The 21,216-nt window shown below is 39.1% G+C and overlaps 1 protein-coding gene across 1 annotated transcript; it reads left to right on the top strand.

The window, feature by feature from the left end:
• The first annotated feature begins 8,746 nt into the window (after positions 1–8,746).
• On the top strand, positions 8,747–20,993 carry LOC141020371 (uncharacterized). Its single transcript, XM_073495421.1, has 9 exons — positions 8,747–8,828; positions 16,624–16,911; positions 17,238–17,323; positions 18,376–18,556; positions 18,818–18,880; positions 19,054–19,131; positions 19,519–19,748; positions 19,939–20,034; positions 20,119–20,993. The coding sequence occupies exons 1-8, from the start codon at positions 8,747–8,749 to the stop codon at positions 20,026–20,028; spliced, it is 1,098 nt and encodes a 365-aa protein (XP_073351522.1). The 3' UTR covers positions 20,029–20,034; positions 20,119–20,993.
• Positions 20,994–21,216: the final 223 nt, after the last annotated feature.

The following is a 21,216-nucleotide window of genomic DNA, read 5'->3' as shown; positions in this document are numbered from 1 at the left end:
GACAAGCAGTAAGCCAGCTCAACAATGCCCTCAAATAGATCATGAGCAATGTCGGGAGGAAAACCAGAGACAAAATTAAAATAAGAGAGATTTTTGGTTAAAACACACTCTTGTTTAACTCCAAAGTAGTTGGTATTATTCTCAAGAGCATTTTTTACATGAACTGCATGCACCTCTTTAGTTCTCAGGGTGAAAGCACCAGATGCAACACACTCAGACTTTATATCTTAACTTTTTGCTGTACAAAACCGGCAGAAGAAATCACCTGAAAAACTTTCAATGAAGCCTGCAAGACTGTGCGCTCCCAAGTATCAGCTACAACACAGTGCAGGGTACCTTTAACACATGTGCCTAATAAGGGGACGTACACACCACGTTCCTCCAGAGTTTTAAGATCTTGCAGAAGGGGTTCCAACACTTTATCATAATCATATATTTTTACATCAACACTTTTGCAGTACAGTACAGCAAATTAAATAGATGATAAAGAAGAGTGAGAGCCAGGTGGCAGGTTACCGACTACCCAATAAACACCACAAAGCTTGTGTTTCTTCCGAGAGGTGCCTAAGGGATTGCAGGTTTCAAAATCATCCACAAACAGGCGCAGTGATATTCTTAGTTTATCAGCATTCAAAAAGTTGTTTTCTTTAAAATTTAAAACCATCTTCAGGGGACCTGAATTCATAAGAAGAATCGAGTTCCACACAACGTTTTCCTCTATGAATTTCACTAATCTTATCAAGAATGACTTTACTATTTAATATTTGCTGCAAAGATTTTAACAGTGGGACATATTAAAAGGTGTGTTTCTTGTTATGATCAAGAATGTAGGTAACTGGTTCCACAACACTGAATTTTTCCTTGTAGTATTGCTTCCGTTGATAAGTGCTAAGAGGGGCCCCTTTTTCAGATGCTCTTGAAACTGGGTTACCTGAGCAGACTGTGGTTGTGATTTCGTTTAGTACAGAGTCATCAGTTTGGAGGTTGTGACGCTCAAATATATCACTTAAAAAATCTCTACATACTGGTACTGATACTGAGTTTATCAAATAGTTTAGTTCTTGTAAAAATCATCTATAGCTGTACCTGGCACATGCACTAAATACTCCAACTTCAACAAGGCTGCGGCAAGTTGCTGACACTTGGGAGCACCTTCTGTTGACCTTTCCAGTCTAGGGATGTACTAGCAAGTTCCTCTTCCACATAGTCCTCGTCCTGGGAATCAGAAAATGAATCAACTAACGATAGTGATCCTAATGTAGTTGTTTTCACAATACCTGGTATAAAGTCAGTTAGAGTGTGAGGTGTGTGTTTGCAACTCTTATGAGACTTAAAGGTACCATAAATACTGGTTTGAAAATTACAGCCGACAAACATGCAACAGATATTTTCATTCCTCCTCAGATGAGTATTGATATGATCAAAGTACTCTCTTTCATTGGCTAAATTCTTGCATGCACATAGCTGACAGCTGAAAGTTGACAACTCTTTTTGATTATCACTAGCTTGTGTGGCATGCACTCTACTTTGATGTACAATTAAAGCATTCCATGTCTTAAATGTGCACAGACATTTCAAATATGTACATGGATAGTGGGTGGTTCGTCCAAAATGTATATGTTTAAGTTTGTAATGGTCAAGTAATTCTGACCTACTTGCAACAACTGCTGAACACCCCTTACACTGCCACATTCACTGAAGGGAGAGAGAGAGAGAGAGAGAGAGAGAGAGAGAGAGAGAGAGAGAAACAAATGTAAGAAAAAAATAATTATAGAGGTTTCTCAACAATAAAGATCAATACTGCTTCAAAGTTAGTCTTCATTGTCAATGAAATGCAAAAACTTAGTCTCCAATTTTTTATGTACACCTAGCTAAAACTATTACAATGCAACGCAAAAGTCCTGCAATAAATCCTCCCTAATGTCCAGTTTTGTGTAATCTATAGAGATGTGTAGGTGTTGATGCAAAAGGTCATTTTAGAGAATGCTGTAAAAATGAAATATAAAATACTTTAAATGTAAAAAATGACATTTCTTGCAGCCCTGGTTTGTGGTTCAACTTAATTGTTTTGTGAACAGAAGTTCTACATTTAAATACACCCCATTCAGGACAGCAAGTTTACTCTTAATATTAGAAACACCTCTTCAAAACTTTTGAACAATATTAAATTCAAATTGTGGGATTTATTGCAGGACTGATTTATTACACAGAATTAGTTTTAGTTAGAATTGTGGACCAAGTAAATGGAGAATGTTCACATTCTTGCAATTTATTAATGTGAGAGCAACAGTGTCATACACAGGAATTCCTACAGCCTCTAAAGTCTAGTTTTAATGTGTCAAATTAACAAACAAAATTATCTGAATAATACTCATCATTTACTACAGAGCCTTTGGAACAGTGCTCGAAGCAAAGCAGAGGTCAGTAGTCACCACTAGAGAATTACTAAACACCTGTACAGAAAAATAAATAAATTGATTTTGACTGATTTTCTTTATTCTCACTAGCTGGTAAGGCTTTAGAGTCTATATTTTAGTTTGTGTTAGGACATAGCTCACAAAAAATAAGTTTAAAATTAAACAAAACAATAAAAGATTTTGAAAAATATAACTTTCCAAGCTGTAAGATTTATTGCAGGACTGATTTATTACACAGAATTAGTTTTAGTTAGAATTGTGGACCAAGTAAATGGAGAATGTTCACATTCTTGCAGTTTATTAATTTGAGAGCAACATTGTCATACACAGGAATTCCTACAGTCTCTAAAGTCTAGTTTTAATGTGTCAAATTATTAAACAAAATTATTTGAATAATATCACCGTTTACTACAGAGCCTTTGGAACAGTGAGGTCAGTAGTCGCCACTACAAAAACAATGAACACCTGCACAGAAAAAAAAAGAAAAATCAATTCTGACTTTCTTATTTCTTTCTTATATTATCTAATATTTTACTTCTTGTCTGGACACAGCTTACCTAAGTAAATTCAAATTGAGTCCAAAATTAAATAAAACAAAAAAGAAATTTGAATAATACTATAAGATGTTACATTTACAAAGCAAGAGTTGATTTTAGTTTCATGTGTATTTTATTTTAACTGCTTTGGTGAAGCTTTACAGTAACGATTTCTTTTTCTGCCTGATCAGGGAAAAACTTAATCAAGATCATTTTGGTCATAACTGATATCACAATTATTTTACACAAGTAATAATTAACTTTGTAAGAATTGATACAAAAATAAAGAGCCAATACATGCACTGCAACCTGCCATATGCATAGGCTCTATCCATACCTGGTCCCCCGACAAAAGTTAACTGCGTGTCTTTACGTGTGCTTGCTGTGAGCACCTGTGATGATACCGTCTGAACGGCTGAATTGGTTTTACCTTACTTATTGCTTGAGGCTCTCTTTCGGTCATCTTCATAGGAGCTGAGCTACATGTGACACAGCCTGATTTAGAGATAATTTGGGCTTTGAGGAAGGGGAGAAAGCTCAACGCTGAAGAGCAAAGGTGTGTGCTTAATTTATAACACAAGTCAAAATGAGTGCATCATGGCGGAACAAAAGCGGCACAATAAAGAAAGACACAAAGGCAGAGCTCACCCACTGCTAATTATCTTAAGGTTAGCTCAAATACTGGTAGTCAATGGGAAGTGCTAGCCTGCATCCACCTAAAGTCATCAGATAAACTTTCCAACAACCCTAAACATGCCCGTGTCCTTGTTGTGACTTGTTTATTAACCACGTTATTATTTTTAGAGTCAGTTTAGCACTTTATGTCATTTTTTTATTGACAGATGTTTAGTTTTGTTGACCTAACATTACTTACAAGCACATCTGCTGTGGTTTGTGAGACTCTCTGTTGTGGCTAAACTGCAGTAAACTCTGTCATTCAGTCACTCAGTAAAACTGTCATTTTAACATAACCCCGTTTAGTGCTACTGAATTCATTAATTGAGTCTCTATTCAATTATTTTAAGAAACATACTTAAGGTATCATGATCATGTATGACGACGTTAACATTTCCACATTGTGCCAAGCTAACGTTAATGCGCCATGTGAAAATCACCCCTCCCCCCACCAAATTAACATTAAGCTAACGCTGCACCAATAGCCCCCTGAATACCATATAACTAACGTTAGTAACATTAGACTTGTGTAAATTTCCATACAACAGAGACAATATGCACACATTATGACATGATGCTATATTAACACACAAAATTATATCCACAGTCGTTTGCAAAGCTATCACTAACGTTAGAGAGTAGCTAACTGTCAGCTAGCTAAACCTTAGTATACTGGTAGATTAAAAACCTCATCTTGGTTAAAACAAAGCGTCTAAAATGACTACTTCAGACCCCTCTCTCTTAATCTGACCAACATTTAATTAGCTTTAATTACCTTGACTTGTAGAAAGCTCTCTAAGTTCTCCAATACTGATGGGGAGTGAGAAACAGGAGTGAGAAAATGGCAGACGTCCTGTTCTCAAAGTTTCTCTCCTGGGGATTTTCCCCAAGTGGGCGATGCTTCAAAATCAAACATGATTAAGTCATTCATTCTTAACATAAATAAATATTGCAGAGTTTAAATCAAAATTATAAGTATTCTACAAGATTGACATACGTTCAGAAGAGGAACATAAATTAATTGTGTCCTATATTCATATTGCATTTTTGTACATTGAACAATCAGCCATTTCCCCTTTTTTCAGTGTATGACTAAGGCTCATGAAGTGCAGTAGTGAGCATGCTCCAGATCAGCAGTTCATCTAACATCTTGTAGAAGGGAGCTGTTGATTAGTCTGTTTGTTCGGCCTTTTAGACTCTCGAATCGTTTTCCTGATGGGAGCAGTTCAAAGAATGTGTGGAGAGGATGGGAGGGGTCCCTGACGATGTTCAGTGCCCTGCTCCTGCAGCGGCTTAGGAAGAGTTCTTGGACAGAGGGGAGGGAAACTCTGATGACCCTCTCAGCTCCTATAACTATTCTCTGCAGGGCTTTTTTGTCTGACATACTGCAGCTGGAGTACCATGTTGAGATACCATATGTCAGAACGCTCTCCAGCACACCACTATAGAAGGTCCTGAGGATGCTGATGGGGAGAGAGGCTCCCACTCTTCACAAAGTTTGTTATGTTTCTACTCATGAAACAACTCTTAAAATCACTACATTTGTTAAGGGAGTCTGGTGATGTTGTGGTTTAAACAGACAGTGTGTTCACAAACATCTGCTGCGAACATTGACAGGTTAACAGAGCCCAAACATGATATTTACATCACAGTGAGGTACATGGAGATCAGACAGTGTGATCCATTCTGCCTGTTGATGTCTTCTTCTTCTTCTTCTTCTTCTTCTTCTTCTTCTTCTTCTTCTTCTTCTTCTTCTTTGTCTTCTTCTTCTTCTTGTTTCACAGAGGACTTCAGTTGAATGGGCTGTCCTTCAGTGTGGTCCAGAACACATGAACGTTCATACTGCTAAAAGAATGTGGTTATATGTGGTCCAGACCACCTCTGAATGATGTCTGAGTGATGGGATCTCAAATGTGTCTTCAGTGGTTCTTGAAGGCGTTCAGACCTGTATTCAACGCTGTCCACCTGTGACCGGATCACTCAGAATAGATGTTGATACCAGGTCTGAACAGGACCTTATGAAGAGACATTATAATCTGTATTTTTAAAAGGTACTAATATAAAATTGACTTTACAAGGGGACTCACTGACAAACCCACAGAGAATTATCATCAATTCTTTAGTTCAGCTCTACGAATCTCTTTAGCCTTTCTTAAATCATTGTTTTGGTGATCAGGGCTGCAAACTCTGCTCTCATTAATCCCATTAACAGTAACATTACAAATACATCAATTTACATGTCATATTTGTGTTGTTTGTGTTGGCATATACATGTCATATACACACATAGAAAGTCACACATCTACAGGACAATAAGGAACTAGTACAAGGTAGTAAAACCAAACCTGAAAGCAGAATATCACTGCTGGAGGATGTGAACCATCATAGAGACCAGAGAGTGCCAGTCTCAGTCCAGAGGTACACTTCCTTTTTCATGTTCTGATCTGTTCCTACTCAGAGATCACTTGTTTATGAATAAGAAAATATCTAAATGAGGGTTATTTCTCCACATGATGTTGCTACATTTAGTTCAATTCTGAATATGTTAAACTAAATTAAATGAATCTTACTTAGAAAGCCTGACACATTTTATTTCCTCAATGTCCAAAAACTATTAAAACACATTATAGAATGGTACTGGAATGAGTCCTAAAAGCGGGAGTCAAGTTAGCGGTTTCGCACTTCCAGTTCTTTTTTATAAAATAAAGACCTATATAATATAAATTTTATTTTATTTTTCTTTGAAAAAAGGCATGAAACACATCATGACATGCTAAGCCAACACTGCCTCTGATTGGCTTGTCCTGGCAGCACTCACATGCTCACAGAGTGGGTGGGTCTTTATGCCAAGGAAGGCAGTGCTCATATGGCACAAGCACATCATGGACACCCCTCCCCTTACCCCCGATGCGCCCCCGAATGCACCAGCCCAACCATGGCCATATTTGAGCTTGCACATGTTGGATATAGATGGCTATTTAGTGTTGGTAAATATGTTTTTAGTGCCAAACGGAACTGGCTGTCTGATAAAAACTTTGAGAGACTGCTCATTTGTCGTGTCAACAAGCGATTCTGCCCTGGCATCTAGTTCTAGTGTTAGTGCCTCTGAAGTTCCTGTGATATTGACCAAAAATGTCAGCTTTTGTTCTTTAAAAAATAAAACTTGAGTTGAGAGGCATATTTCTGCTGGCATGTGAATTTTTTGTAGGCTGTTATATTTTGTTTGATACACACCATATGTTGATTTATTTAACGCTGAGTTAAATGAGTATAATGACTATAAGTAGTTGCTAAAGCTACTTTTTTTAGCAGTAGTTTTGCAAACTACATTTCTCCAGGGGTAGAAATGTAGTTTGTTCAAACTACTGCCAGGCTGAACTACATGTAGTTTTACAAGCTACGCTTGTAAAGTAGCTTCCCCAACACTGGTTAAATGGGACTACAGTGAGCAGTCTTCCAATGTTCTTTTTCTAGTAGGAGGTTGGACATTTTAGATGCCATTTATTTTCCCTATCGAACGACCAGTACCTGTCTGCCTGCTTACCTGCCCACCTGTACCAGAACACTGAGCCCCTCTTCGTGGAACCTGTGCTTGCTTGTCTTGTCAAGATTTGCGTGTTCATCATTGCAGTAAACCTCTAAGCTGTTGTATACTGTTTACATATGAAACTATGGACTGTATTTGTGAGCTGTTTTCAAATATTTACATCTTCACCTTCGATCTTTAGTGTCGACTCCAAGACTTTTACAATACCATGACATTTTAAAATGACTTGTCTTGTGAAATACAGAGCTATGTTGGCTCAGTGATCATGTTTGTGATGAGAAACCACAAGCTACATGTAGGTCTACACATATCCCCTGCATTCATGTAGCAACACACTCAGAAAACAAGAGCAAACCACCTATCTTTACAAATTATTCAGGAGACACACATTGTGTACAGCAGTTAAAGTGAGAAGGTGTCTGTGTGTGTGTGTGTGTGTGTGTGTGTGTGTGTGTGTGTGTGTGGTGATGGTGGTATTCTGACATTTCATTTAGTGAAGTACTGCAGGTTGAGATGTGGATCTGAGTTTTGACTTGTAGCTTAAAATTGTGAAATACAGCAAACACTCAAGAACTTGTAGACCTGCATTGCTGAACACCTCACCTGCTGTTGATGATGCAACTTTTATTTTGAGTAGACTAAGCATAGAAAATTTGTTGGGAAATTAAATACACAGAAGTTTTAATGCTTGAGAAATCTTAGTGACAAAACGTTGAACTTTTCTGCAAGAACAAAATGTTAAGAAATTACTAAAGAATTTTAAAATAGAGCCCTTGAGTCATCACAGTTTAGCAAAGTGACTGCTGTTTCAGAAATATAAAACAAAAAATTGTTCAAGGTTATAAGCTCATGAGGGTGTGATAATTTTCTTTGATGTTTTGACACTTTGAGAGGAACATTTAAATTGCATTCAGCTGAGTAAAATGCACATTTGAACCAACTACATGAATGGTTCCCTGGTTTTAGTTGTATGAAATTGATAAAATTGTGATTTGTAAGTCAGTTGGAAACCACCTCCTGTAATAGTTTTAGGTCAGCCAGCTCCAAAAAAACTTAAATCGTAAATGGAGATGTAAAGATACCATTTTCCTTCCTGATGTTGATTCCAGAGCTCCGTGTAGGTTCAAGCTGACTTATTTTTCATTATAGAACACAGGGTTCCATAACGAAATGAATGTGTCTAACTCCTTCATACATAAACATGCCATCACCATGGGTTTTTTTATTGCTTCAGTAACTAAAGATATAACCGTTACCTCCAGTTAAAGATAATCAGAATACAATGTAAACCCAATACAAACACGAAACAAATAGATTTCACTGAGCACTCACTTACATTTTAGATTTAAAATGACCTAGACTCTTGTATCTTCACTCTGTTTGCTGTGAATATGACATTAGCTTTGCTTGTTTTGTTCTTTGACAACGAACATAGATAGGGCCTCTTGGATCACTTCCTTTGGAAACCACACACACACAGAGAGAGAGAGAGAGACATATAAGACGTGATCTAGCTGCTGCAACAGGAAATAACCCTGATAATGGAAAGTGGCTGTTCTTTTCAGCTGAACATGACGAGGATGGTGGTGAAGATGGCTGCCGTCTCCACCATCGCTGTGCTCCTGCTCTGCTGCTCCTCCGTTGCCTCTACAGGTACTGTAACATTAAACATTCCTCACTCTCATCAAGTACTCACATATAACTTGAGGATTTCAGTTTGACTTGAAATGGAACTAGTTGAAATAAATGATTTTTTTAATTATATTAAACATTTATCATCAAAAAAGCAAAAACTTCTTTTAAACAAAAATCTGTGTCTGCAAGTCATGGAACTCTGAACCCTTCAGTGCTTATTTAAATTCTACCATACTCTCACATGAGTCAGTGAGCTTCTTTAACTCTGGATGTTGGTTCTGCTGCCAGTCATTTCCCATTTTTTTTAAATGTGTTATATACGTTGATTTTAGTGCAGGGCAATGTTCTGAATACCAGGTATTGGGATAGACCATGTAAGAACAGTGGATTGATCCTTTAAATGTAACTATTTTATTGGCAAGAATTCTTGAAAACTTGCTGGTGTGTGTGTGCGTGCGCACACAGGGGGGTATAATGGGGTGAAAATGTCTTTTCTGTATTTTTCTGTATACATCCCTTTTCTGTTATTGTGGAAACGTTGATGAATGCTAATTGAAACCCCTGCCAGAAACATGAGGGTTAGACAAAAGAGGAATGATCACTAGCAGCAGCAAAAACACACTGCTGACGTGGTAACATCAGTCTGAAATGAGGTTGGAGATGACAAACAGAAAGCAACTACTGAACTAATAAGAAAGAAATAAAACATGAATTTACCAGAAATAATGCAGCGAATAATATAAATATTTGAGACAGTCGTGTCCTGAGTGAAACAAAACGGTGACAGAAAATATAGATAATGATTTAACTAAATACTTTTGCCTTCAAATACATATAAAATGTTGAGGCCAGAAAACCTCAAACTATCCCAAGCACTTTCTGAAAAAGGAAAATCTTTTTTTTTTTACTCTCCCATAGAAAAACTTTGGTCAAATACATAATAAATTTGTTTCAAAAAGTTTCACATAAAGAGTTGCTGGATGATCTGTATGTCTGATCTGTTGCCGATCAAAATAATTAAATTGTCAAATTATTTCATTAATTTGAATAACATTAGTAAGTGTTCAACTAAACAAATTATTAATTGTACTGATCAAAAATCGGGTTTAGGTGTGGCTGACTTTGAAGATGTTTTTGTCTGATTTTTAAATAGCATAGTTCATGGACTATAGTTGCAGCTGGAGGCGTGAAGTTGTGCTGTGCGCAAAGCTTTCACATGTCCGACTGTTATTTCCTGGAATTTGTTCTGTGGTTTTCAAGATTAAAAAAAGAGACGGAGGTGTAATCTTCTCATTATTTTAAGATATCAAAACCTGATCATGACTTTATTACCTTATCTTAAGTGATGATAGCTTTTTCAGACATTCAGGTCACAATTTCAGAATATAATCCGTGTGTTTAACCTGGGCATACTGTGTAATAGAGCTGCCTTCATTTGAATTTTGAAGTATGAAGTTGTTGCTTCCTTCCACTTCACCATCTTGAAGACGTAATGAAACAAAAATGAAATCATTTAACTTTCTCTCAGTTTGATGTCACAGTTGGAAAAAATACAACCATACACAGTGTCTAACTGTTTTGAGTGTTGATGATCTAAGCTTGTACACTGCTCCATGTGTTCTTCAGATAAAGTATCACTAAGAAGGAGTTGATACAATACCAATTAGTCAAAGCTCACATTTGTGATATGAGGTTTTCATGTTGAACGTTGTGGTGAGGTTTATGCTATAAAAACATTCTGGGGTGAGGTTCTGGAAGACTGTGGTTATGGTTAAATATCAAGCAAGTAATCTGTGACCCAGCTGTGTAACTGTTGACTTTTTCAGTACTTAAAGACTTTGATCTATACCTAACTAACTAAATTCTGTGAGTTGCCTAGACCTCAAACATGGTGATCATGCTTCATTTGTCACAAACATACACATGTTAAAATGTTCCATATTATGTTGATGAGAATGACATTTTAACTTCCATTGTAGACACACAGTTTATACTCCAGCAGGTTAGGTGTGGGGTTGATTTTAAACTGAAATTATACTTTCTGCATCTACAAATGTGCGAGGGTCCACAAGGGTCCGCATAGCCGAAATATTGTCATCAGAGGGTGGGCACACACCGGCTACTTGTTGTGACAGTCTGCATATCCTACAACAAGCTATGGAATACATGTGCACATGTGTGGAACGTGTCCTCCAAGTGGACTCCAGAAAGTAGTAAAAATAGAACTGCTACACGTCCATGGGAGTATACTGCCTTATTTCTAAACAGTTTGTATTCATAATTATGGATGTATGCTAAATGCTATGTATACAAAACAAGGAAAAACATTTGGGAAATTTCTTTCACAAGGAAAATCTGGATACAGCATGCAAGATGAAAGCTGCTCAGTAGAGCATGAAACCTAAAAAAGTTGTATCCAGCGTTTTACAGATGCTTCTTTCATAATGTAAGCTTATCATAAAAAAAGTCTTTTTGGGCCACAGTGCATCACATGACATTGCAATTGCACAGTTTGGCCACTGCAACAATTGGCTTCTAAGCCTGGCGCTCTTCCTAGGGGCTTGACTGAAGCACCACCACATACATGCAGGCAAATTTTCTTTTTATATGTGCATGGAGCATCATGGAGACAAACTGGACCAGTAATGCTTTGTTACCCAAAGATTCCATTGGATGCATGTGCGTTGCTTTCCGGTTCCGGTACGGTTTTGCTCTGTCGTCCGTTGTCCGGCAACCCCCACTGGCTGCGTTAAGAGTCTGGCACAGAGCAGCACCGCCGGACAGCTGGAGTTGCAAGACCGGGGAGTTCCCGCAATAATTACATAATCACGCGTGACCACAGTTATAGGTATGTGTTATAAACACAACAACACAAAGTGTTCCCAACCGAAGGATTAGAGGAAGTGCCTGTATTTGTCTCTTTTTTGAGATTTTTTTGCTGGTGTCACCACCGAGTGTTTTATTATGAAAATTAACCGGATGTTATGTTGTTGTTTCGGTGTCTGACTTCCTGTCTGCTCTGTGCTGAATTCGGCTGAATTGCTGCGTCGTGCTCTGGCATCCAGCAGAAATAGAAGCCCCCTGCATATCTGCTCCGGAAGGGTCTGGACTGCCAGAGATGGGACGGAGCAGATACGCAGTGGAGCCAGTGGAAGTTAACACACAGACTAGTGAAACATATCAGCTCCGCTGCTGTGGTGGAGCCGTGAGGGAGCGGAGCCTGACCAGACACGTATCTGGTGGAATCTAGGGGTGACACAGCTAGCATGCTGCCAATATAAATAAGCTGTCTAACCTTTCATTGAGAAAACATTTATAAATACGTTGATAAACAGTTAGCTAATTTGTTTAATGCTAACTTCATGCGGCACACAGTGCTTACAGTCAGTCTAAAGTCAACCGTAAACGTTAATATGTTTCAACATTCTGAGTGAGGTGAGAAAACAAAGGGAAGGAGTTAGGGCTTTGCAAACATATGGGAGAGAAATAGAACTAAATGCACTTCAGGTTGTCTCGCATGAGCATACGGAGCTCTGTGGAAACAAGGTGTTAGGGCTGATCTAAAGCTGGAAACTAAACGTTACGTGTGTGCAACCACTAGAGTCACCAATCAATTACAATACGCTACAACAAGCTTCAGAATACATGTGGGATGTGTCCTCCAAGTGGACTCCATAAAGACGTATAAACAGAGCTACACTTATTTTGATTAAAACATACAGCATCTTTAAGGTGACAACAGAAGGGTCGCTTGGGGATGATTACACCAAAGGGGTTAATGGGCTGATCATAGGACTTCCACAGTCCTGCCACTGAAGTGCTGACTTAAACCCTATCTTGACTAGTGACTCAAATGTGTTATAACGAATGTCTTAAACCAGCAGCATGTTTTTTATTATCATATGGAAAAATATTCATGTTCTACCTCATCAGATCACTCATGTAACCATTAATTTCCTGTGGGTTGACTTCACAGAAAAGGAAACTAAAGCTATGTTCTGTGATTGCAGATCAAATATTTAAGCCATTTCTTAAAATGTGAGTACATTTCAACAGCACTTTATTATAGAAAACATTACAATATCAGTTTACATTTTTCATAATTTATGAAACAGGAACCAAATAAAATACAATAAATTTTTTTTATATTTACCAAAAAGATTTTTGCTGAATGACTGTCAGACAGTCTAATCTTCAGCTTTAGTTCATTAGAATGAAGCTGGATGTTAAGACAGACACCATCAGGAGTGTGTTTGGCTGTGTGGCTTCTCAGCAGACTGTGGTCTGAACTGAGACAACAGGATATAAAACACACATCATCAAACTCCGCTGCACTCAGGCTTTATGTCGAGGTGAAATGATGTGTGCAGGGCTGCAGAGTTTCATTTCATAGACTGTTGTTTGTTTCACATGTCATGAATGCACGGTGTGAAAGGTGCGTGCACACGCGCGCGCGCACACACACACAGAGGAGTGGGAGTACAAGCCACTGCAAACATGATTCAAAAATAAATGCTTTGATGCTTGCATCCAGTGTATGTAACTTCATTTTGATTCTTTCTTTTTTTCTCCCAAAAAACAAAAACTGGTGACTCAGAGGAACCAAGTCATGCTTGAAATTGGACAATGCATTAACTTGGCCCTCATTTATCAGAACTAATACATAGTTTTGTGAAAAAGCTTACCGTCATCGATTTCGTCTTGAGAATGTCAAAAAATCTGCATTCCTACCAACCATACCTGCATATTTCATAGATATGGATGATGAAAACATGCAAAGGCCTCTACTCAGTGTTGCTGCATTACAGGTGACTAATCATTTCTAGGTGAGTTTCTTTAGGCTCGTTTGCTCAACAAAAGGTGAAAGGCACACACACATACACACAGTGGTGGCCTAAAGGTTATACAGGTTATAGGGTTAGAGGGTTGGTTTAGACACTTTACTTATTTAACTTCAGTTACAAATGTATGTACATTATGTACAGAACAAGTTATGTTGTCAGAACTATGTTTGTAAGTTAGAAGAGCTTGCCGTTGACTTTTGTTTTCACACTGGACATGAACAGTGCTCCTGGATGAAAATCCTGTGCTTGTTTATCCCAGTCCTACTGCCTGACCTCCTTCATATGCAGACATGTTGCTCTTCATACTACTTTTCCTTACTTCCTCCTTTGCTATCATAATAATTACTCCAGCCACAAGAGGTCGCCACCCCAACATGAAACATATACAGGGTCGTAATAAGCTGCTTTCAGACCTACATGGTTGTAGTTCTGATGAGGACACACTGGTTCTTCTGTTAATTATGGGAAAAGGATATGAGTTCACTTTTTTCTGTTCAACAGTGGAATTAATGGACATTCCGGTCAAAGGTGTGTTCACCTTTGTTCATGCAGTTAAACATGGTAGGAGAGAAACATGTGCTGGAGTGCTTGTACGTCTACGCAAACGCGGACATCGGACTTCACTACCTGGAATATTCCTGCTGTGTACCATCGCGCACCAGGGTGAGTTATAACAATGACAAGCCCTGACTCACAGCCAAACTCAGACAGTTATGGTTGAAGAAGGAGGAAGCATTTAGGAGTGGGGACAGGGACAGTTTTAAAGACTCAGGGTGCAAGTTTAGAAAGGCGGTGAGAGAAGCTAAGCAACAGTACTCTGAGAAATCAGCTCTCAGCCAATCACTCTGCTGCTATGACTGTCTGGAGTGGGCTACAAACTAACCCTACAGCCCCCCACTCCATAAATGACCTGCACCTGGCCAACGAACTGAATGAGTCCAATGTCGATTTGAAAGACAATGAAGCAGACCTGACACCATCCCCTGTGAAACCCTTCATGAGCTCCAGCCCAGGATCTCCACCTCCCCCACTTCAGCCCACTTTCCATCATGGCCCACGTCAGCGCACCCCTAGCATAATAGCCCAATTCACACTGCGAGAGTGCGGGAATCATGTGCCGATTTTCCGCATCGCAATCACAACACATTATAATAGCATCCATATGATTATAAACAGTCGGCCGATACATGTTTAGATTAACAGAACACCGGGGGAAACACGTTGAAAAAACCCACATAGATCTCAACGTCATGATGTGGATCATCAAGCCTCTGCGCCGGCGTGCTGTATGAGTTGACACACTGGTGCAGCTTTACGCTGGAGCTGCTTGGTTCAGTGTCATCACCCTGGTTGACTCAGCCGTCAGCACAGTGCAGTCCTACCACTTCCTGGGCACCACCATTTCCCAGGATCTGAAGTGAGAGCTGAACACAGGAGGAGGATGTACTGATGAAATTCAGCCTGCCAAAGACGATGATGGTGCACTTCTACAGTGCCATCATTGAGTCCATCCTCACTTCCATCACTATCTGGTACGCTGCTGCCACTGCCAGGGACAAGGGCAGACTGCAGCATATCATTCGCTCTGCTAAGAAGGTGATTGGCTGCAATCTGCGATCCCTCCAGGACCTGCACACCTCAAGGACCCTGAGATGTGCAGGTAAGATAGCTGCACAATCCAGGTCAAACTTTTTGCACTACTGGATACACCTGGACAGTCTTTACCTACTTTAAAATCAGTCACACTCTATTTATATATTTTTATTTTTATTATGTCTTTGAAGTATTTTTAGTATTGTTTTTTTTTCTTTGCACCTACAGACCACAGCAAATTCCTTGTATGTGTAAACTTACTTGGCAATAAAAGGAATTCTGATTCTGATTCTGAAAGGATGTTGATATTTCAATAGCTGCCATCTGGACTGCCATGGAATTTTGTACTGACAATCATGGTCCCCAGAGGATGAGGGCTGTTAGCTGGCAGGGGCTCTTAGGGTGCAGTTTCTATTCAGCCATACTTGATACTGACTTTTCCAGAGGAAACTTGACTGATGAATTATCAAGAGGCATTTTCTGTTTGTAGTGCAGAGGGACACAACATCAGTAACTGTTGAGGCTGGTATTTCTTGGTATATTTGTTCCCCTGTGGTCTTATGAACTCTGCCTCCAGCCCAACTCCTGTGGTTTGATCTAAAAACAAGAATCATCTTTTGACATTGACACACTGCCCATGCTGACCGAAAGTGGCTTGAAAGCGTGCAGCCTGTCTGAAGTGGGTGCATGAGCTCGACTGTGCCTCAGTGGTGTAAATTATGTTTTTTTTAGTTCAGTTTGTGATCTCTGGGCTTCTGCAGACTGTGATTACAGCAGACAAGCCCTATGGAGCCATTTGATGTTTCTTTGGTTGTTTTTCTGTTTTAAATCAAGTCTCCAGCTACTTCAGTTGTTTAGGAGAATGCTGCAACTCTGTTTTACTGTGAAGCTCCAGATATGTCTTGTGGACTACGAGACTGACTTTCCATCAGCATGGGGGGAGGAGATGATGAATTTTAATTTTTGGGTGAATTTTTCCTTTAATATCTATTATTCATCACCACTGTCTGACACTTCAGGTCCATATCATTGTGAATTCTCTAAAACCATTTTTGCTATGAAGTTTGGAAAGCATCTGGTCCATAGTCACCAGAGGAGAAATCCTAATATTTTGGTGATAACCCCCGACCTTTCCTCGAGCAGCACCATCTCACAAAACTTAATTTGCCTTCATTTAAATTCCACTGGTGCTACATTTGTTTATTCTGTCCAACTCTTGTCATCATGTTTTGGGGAGTAATGAACACATCAGAAAATATCAGCACCACAGAAGCTGACATGCACAAAAACATCATAGTATTCTGTTTATACATTTCCATGCCTCACTGCTGCCATCTGATTCTCCTGATTTCTTCACCTTTCTTTCTGTTCTACAGATTCTCAGAAGAAATGTGACTACTATGTTGAAACAAACAAGGACTTCACTGTGCCGCTGGACTCTACACTGCCAGAGTTGGGACAGTTGCAATGGAAGCACAATAACGCCATAATCTTCCATCGCAGACAAAGCAAGCTGACCAAAGGGGTTGAGGAGGATGTTGATCAAAAGGGATCCCTGAAGCTGACTAAAGTGACGAAAAACAAAGCAGGGAGTTACGCCTACGAGGTTTTTGATGGTAATGGGCAAAGAGTAGGGCAGAAGAGCAAAACGTTGTGTGTAATGGGTAGGTAACAATATCGTGAGCACATTTTTTTTATTTCCCTCTCTCTGCTGTCCCGGGGTCAAAAACAAAAGTCTTCGGGTGTCTGTCAGGTGATGTGAGCATGAAATATTAACAACTATTTTTAAAGCAATTAAGAAGAGGAGTTTGTTGTCTCTAACTGCTGTGATGCATCTGAAACTGCATCAGAAAGCGACATTTGGTTTCATATTATCTCATGACTTCAGATCACAACGTCTGTTTTCACCATGACAGGATCATCAGTGTTTATACAGCCTATGATGAGCACTACTTAACATGTTTGATCTGATGAAATCTGTTCCTCTCAGACCCGGTCCCGAAGCCTGAACTGAAGACTGATTGTCAGAGACTGACAACTTCAGTCAAATTAACCCTAACCTGCGAAGTTGCTCAGGTGAGAACAAATATATCAATATGACGAGTATGTTTTGAACTGTAAGCACTGTTTCTAATTTATTACATCATTTAAATAAGGGAAAAGACTTAATATGTGAAAAACAAAATCCAGCTTTATTTCTAGCTAACTTTGGCTGTCAAAAACATCCAACCAGAAATGACAAATATCAAACAACAGTCCCCTTTGATTCAATCAGGCCTAATCTGATAAAACATATTTAAATCTGCTAGATCTGGATTTTCTGCATCAAATTGTTTTTTACTCATAGACCCCAGCCTCTTTTTTCCCCTTCAAGACTTGTGCATTATTCCCTGAGAAATTAATGAAAATGTTGACAAACATCTCACAATGTTAAGGAAATTGTCCTGGATCCATCCCCTTCTCTAGATCCGCACCAAAAGTTAATGGGTCTATTCTGGGCGGAGAGCCATCCTCCATCTGAGTTTGGTGGAAATCTGTTCAGTAGTTTTTGTGTAATCCTGCCGACAAACCAACCAACAAACAAACAAACACCAATAACAACAAAACCTAACCTCATTGGTGGAGGTGACAGGCTGAATGTAGATTATTTTTCTCATGTTTTACTTCTGCTGGATTAAACCCTAACCCTAACCCCGCTGTATCGATTCTGATCAGTTGTTTAAACTGTCCATAATGAGTCCAACAGTTTTATAGCAATGTAATGATAGACCAGTGGACTGCTCTCAAAAACCTGGTGCCTACATTTCCCACAATGCAAATTTGTGATACCACTGGAGGCAGTTTATCAGATTACGTGCAGCTTCCTCTGGAGCCACAAAAGACTTAATGCTACTTTTTGACATATGCAATGGTACTCCCCAACCCCTATACACACACTTCAATATGTAGAGTTGTTTTCACCTTCAACACTCGTCTGTAGCACGACTAAAGATGAAACCCTAAGAAAATGGAACGTGTCCTTGAAAATGTGTTTGGAGCCTACAGTACTTTGTGATTGAAATTGTCCTGCAGGCTGTTCCTCTGGATCTCTTTTGTTACACTCTGTAATCCGTGATGTTTTTACACAGAAGCCCGAGGTTCTCAACTTTGAATGGCTTCAGAATGGCAAGGTATTGGAAAACAAAAAAGATCAGACTCTGCAGCTGGAAATAACCAAAGACTTGGAAACGGCTTCCTTCAGTTGCAAAGTTTTCAACCAAGTCAGCTCTCTGACCTCTGCATCCAAGAAACACAACTGCATTAAGCCTGGTGAGTATCATTCAGTGGATACTACAGCCACATGTCTCTGGAGCCTGTTGTAAACTACAGCCAGTGGTTCAGGCAACAACTTCTGCTCACATAAGATGGAAATCACTGTTTCATTCAGTGTATTATCAACTACTGTACAACTGATTGCTACAGAATAATATTGATAAGAACTGTGCAATATCAAACATGTTCTTTATTGGAATTCTTTAATCGGAAAGTTAAGTTAATTCTATGTGTTTCTTCTCCTCTCTCCTCTTTAAGGCTTTGTTTTCCCCAAAGACATATTTGGAATTAATACGTGGTATTATGTTGGTGGTGGAGGAGGTATGTCTGTTCTCTTATGCAGCTCCACAGATTCTAATACATTTTAACTTTCTATAATGAAATGAGATTAAATACTGTGGAATTATGATTAAAGGAGTTGCACTTCATTGAAATATGCAATTTTAAAGTTGCACATGTCTTAAACAGTCATTAGTATTATCCATCCTCTTCAGGTGTTGTTCTGCTGCTGATTATCCTCGTTATTGTGTGCTGCATTCGAATGAGACGGAAAAAGAGCATGCAAGTGAAAGGTATGAATTGTCTGTTTTGTTTTTGGTCAGATAATACGTAGGTTGACAGTTGATTATGTTTACACCAGCATGCTAGCAGGTAATAAAAAAGTTAATGCGCAGCTTCACAGGAAGCACTGGTGGTACTGCAGGTGTTACTGCTGTAACACACTGTAACTCATGCACTGAATGAGTTTTCAGACAGTAATGTCTGCAGTGTCCTGTTTTGACTAAATGTTATAAAAAAACAAACCCAGTGACTGAGGCAGAGCTTCTTAGAGACTGTTTCATGTGAATGGACGAGCTACTGGACCTCCTGCTCCTCCTACTCTCACCGCAATATTTCAGGGTTACTTGTGGGATACTATGTAAAATGAATTTAAATGTGCTTGTGTTCTCTCTCAACAGATGAGGAGGAGCTGCGTTTGGGGTGGACCAATCCTAACCAGCAACATCATCAACAACAGCACAGTCACCCCCCCAATCAACATCATCACCATCACCATCACCAGCAGCAGCCAGCCGGCCATACCGGTCCTCGCCAACATCGCTCCAAACAGCAGCGCAGCCAGCAGCGTCCCAGAGACCCTGCCCACCCCAACGGTCAGCCTCAGCCCAGCCCGAGGAGAGCTGCACAGGTATCAGGTTACAGCAGGCAGTCTGTGAAGGTTCACCTCACAGGAGTTTATGTAATTCAGTAATTACGACATTCCACTAATGATGCCATTTCAAAGTAATAGTTTAGTCCAGATGTCCTGCTGCTGTGTGAAAAACTGAACTCGTTTGTGTGTGTTGTGTCTGATCCAACATGTCTTCACTTCCCTTCAGGTCCCCAGACCTGTTAATACGACTGATGACGAGCTGCCTCCTCCTCTTCCACAGCCCAGGAAGAAAGCTCCCAAAACAGCTAGAGTGTGACACCAGGTGAGTGCTGGAGTTTAGACCACGTCATCATGCCTTCCTCATGTCTTCACCAGCTCTTCTCATTCTCTTCACTTTTGTTTGCAGGTTCATGTCTCTTACAATACTTCTCTATTGATGTTTCTGTTCTATTGGAGACGAAGACTTCATCCAAACTCAGCCAGGGAGAGCAGACTACATGTCTTAAGTCTAACATGATGGTTTCTAATCACAAAGCAAAGTGAGGATGATTGTTAAAGTCAACTCAAACTATGAATCTTCAGAAGCTTTCAGTTTAAGAGCAAACTTTTATTATAATCATTATAATCTTGTTTTAATTATTAGGTTTGTCTGTTTTTTCTTAAGATTTCAAAATATCATCTCATTAATCCAGTTAAATTACATAATTAAATGTGGTAGCAAAGGTGGCCAGAACTGCACCTTGTATAATATTCATTGTCAGAGAAGAGCTACCTCCTTTTGTCCTCTACCCTTCTTTCACTTTCTTCTGCGTTCGTCCTGTTTCACTTAAGGATGAGAGGAAAGACTCTGATGTATCAGATTTAGAGAGACTATGGGGTATAAAAGGCCATTATTGCAAAAATAATGAGACATTAAGATCATAATTTCAAACTATTATTCAGTGTTCTTTTTGATTTTGTACTTTCTGTAGTTTTAATGTAAGCTATCTTATATAGTATAAATATTTAATATGGGTTTTGTTGCAGTAGATGACTCAAATTCAACCCTCCAAAAATGACTTTATCCAGCATGAACAGGAAGTCAAAATAATGAGCAATGAGGAAGACCATGAGAGTCCAGAAAGCTGAAGGTTCACTTTGCCATTGATAATGAGTGCTATTATAACATCAATAAGTTTATATTTAGTTGTGTAAACTTTGTATTTGATTATGTCTGACTTTTGTTTTCTTTCTCATGCTTTGATTTGTATTTGACTAAATATACTATGACTAGAAATACAACATTACTTTGCTTTCTTGTCTACAGTTAAATGAGAGGACTGCACCACCCTCGTGTGTACGCTGAGTATGAAGCATGTGTCAATGCAGGAAATACTCACACACCTCATTTTCCTTCCTAAACAGAAAATACGACCGTACCAGTTAACTCAGTTAACCCAGTTAACTCCGTTAACTCATAGTAACACACACTTCTTTCAAACTAGACATAAACAAATTAAAACTA

This window comes from Pagrus major, chromosome 24 (genome assembly GCF_040436345.1).
Source record: "Pagrus major chromosome 24, Pma_NU_1.0".
Classification (NCBI taxonomy): Eukaryota; Metazoa; Chordata; class Actinopteri; order Spariformes; family Sparidae; genus Pagrus; species Pagrus major.
Note: the sequence above shows the minus strand (reverse complement) of the source record. Positions and strands in the feature narration are given on the sequence as shown.

Bases quoted from the DNA above. Each gene is read 5' to 3' on its own strand.
- LOC141020371 (XM_073495421.1), top strand. From the start codon at position 8,747: ATGACGAGGATGGTGGTGAAGATGGCTGCCGTCTCCACCATCGCTGTG. The intron at 18,557-18,817 runs GTGAGTATCATT...CTCCTCTTTAAG, and splicing joins ACACAACTGCATTAAGCCTG to GCTTTGTTTTCCCCAAAGAC. The intron at 18,881-19,053 runs GTATGTCTGTTC...CATCCTCTTCAG, and splicing joins TTATGTTGGTGGTGGAGGAG to GTGTTGTTCTGCTGCTGATT.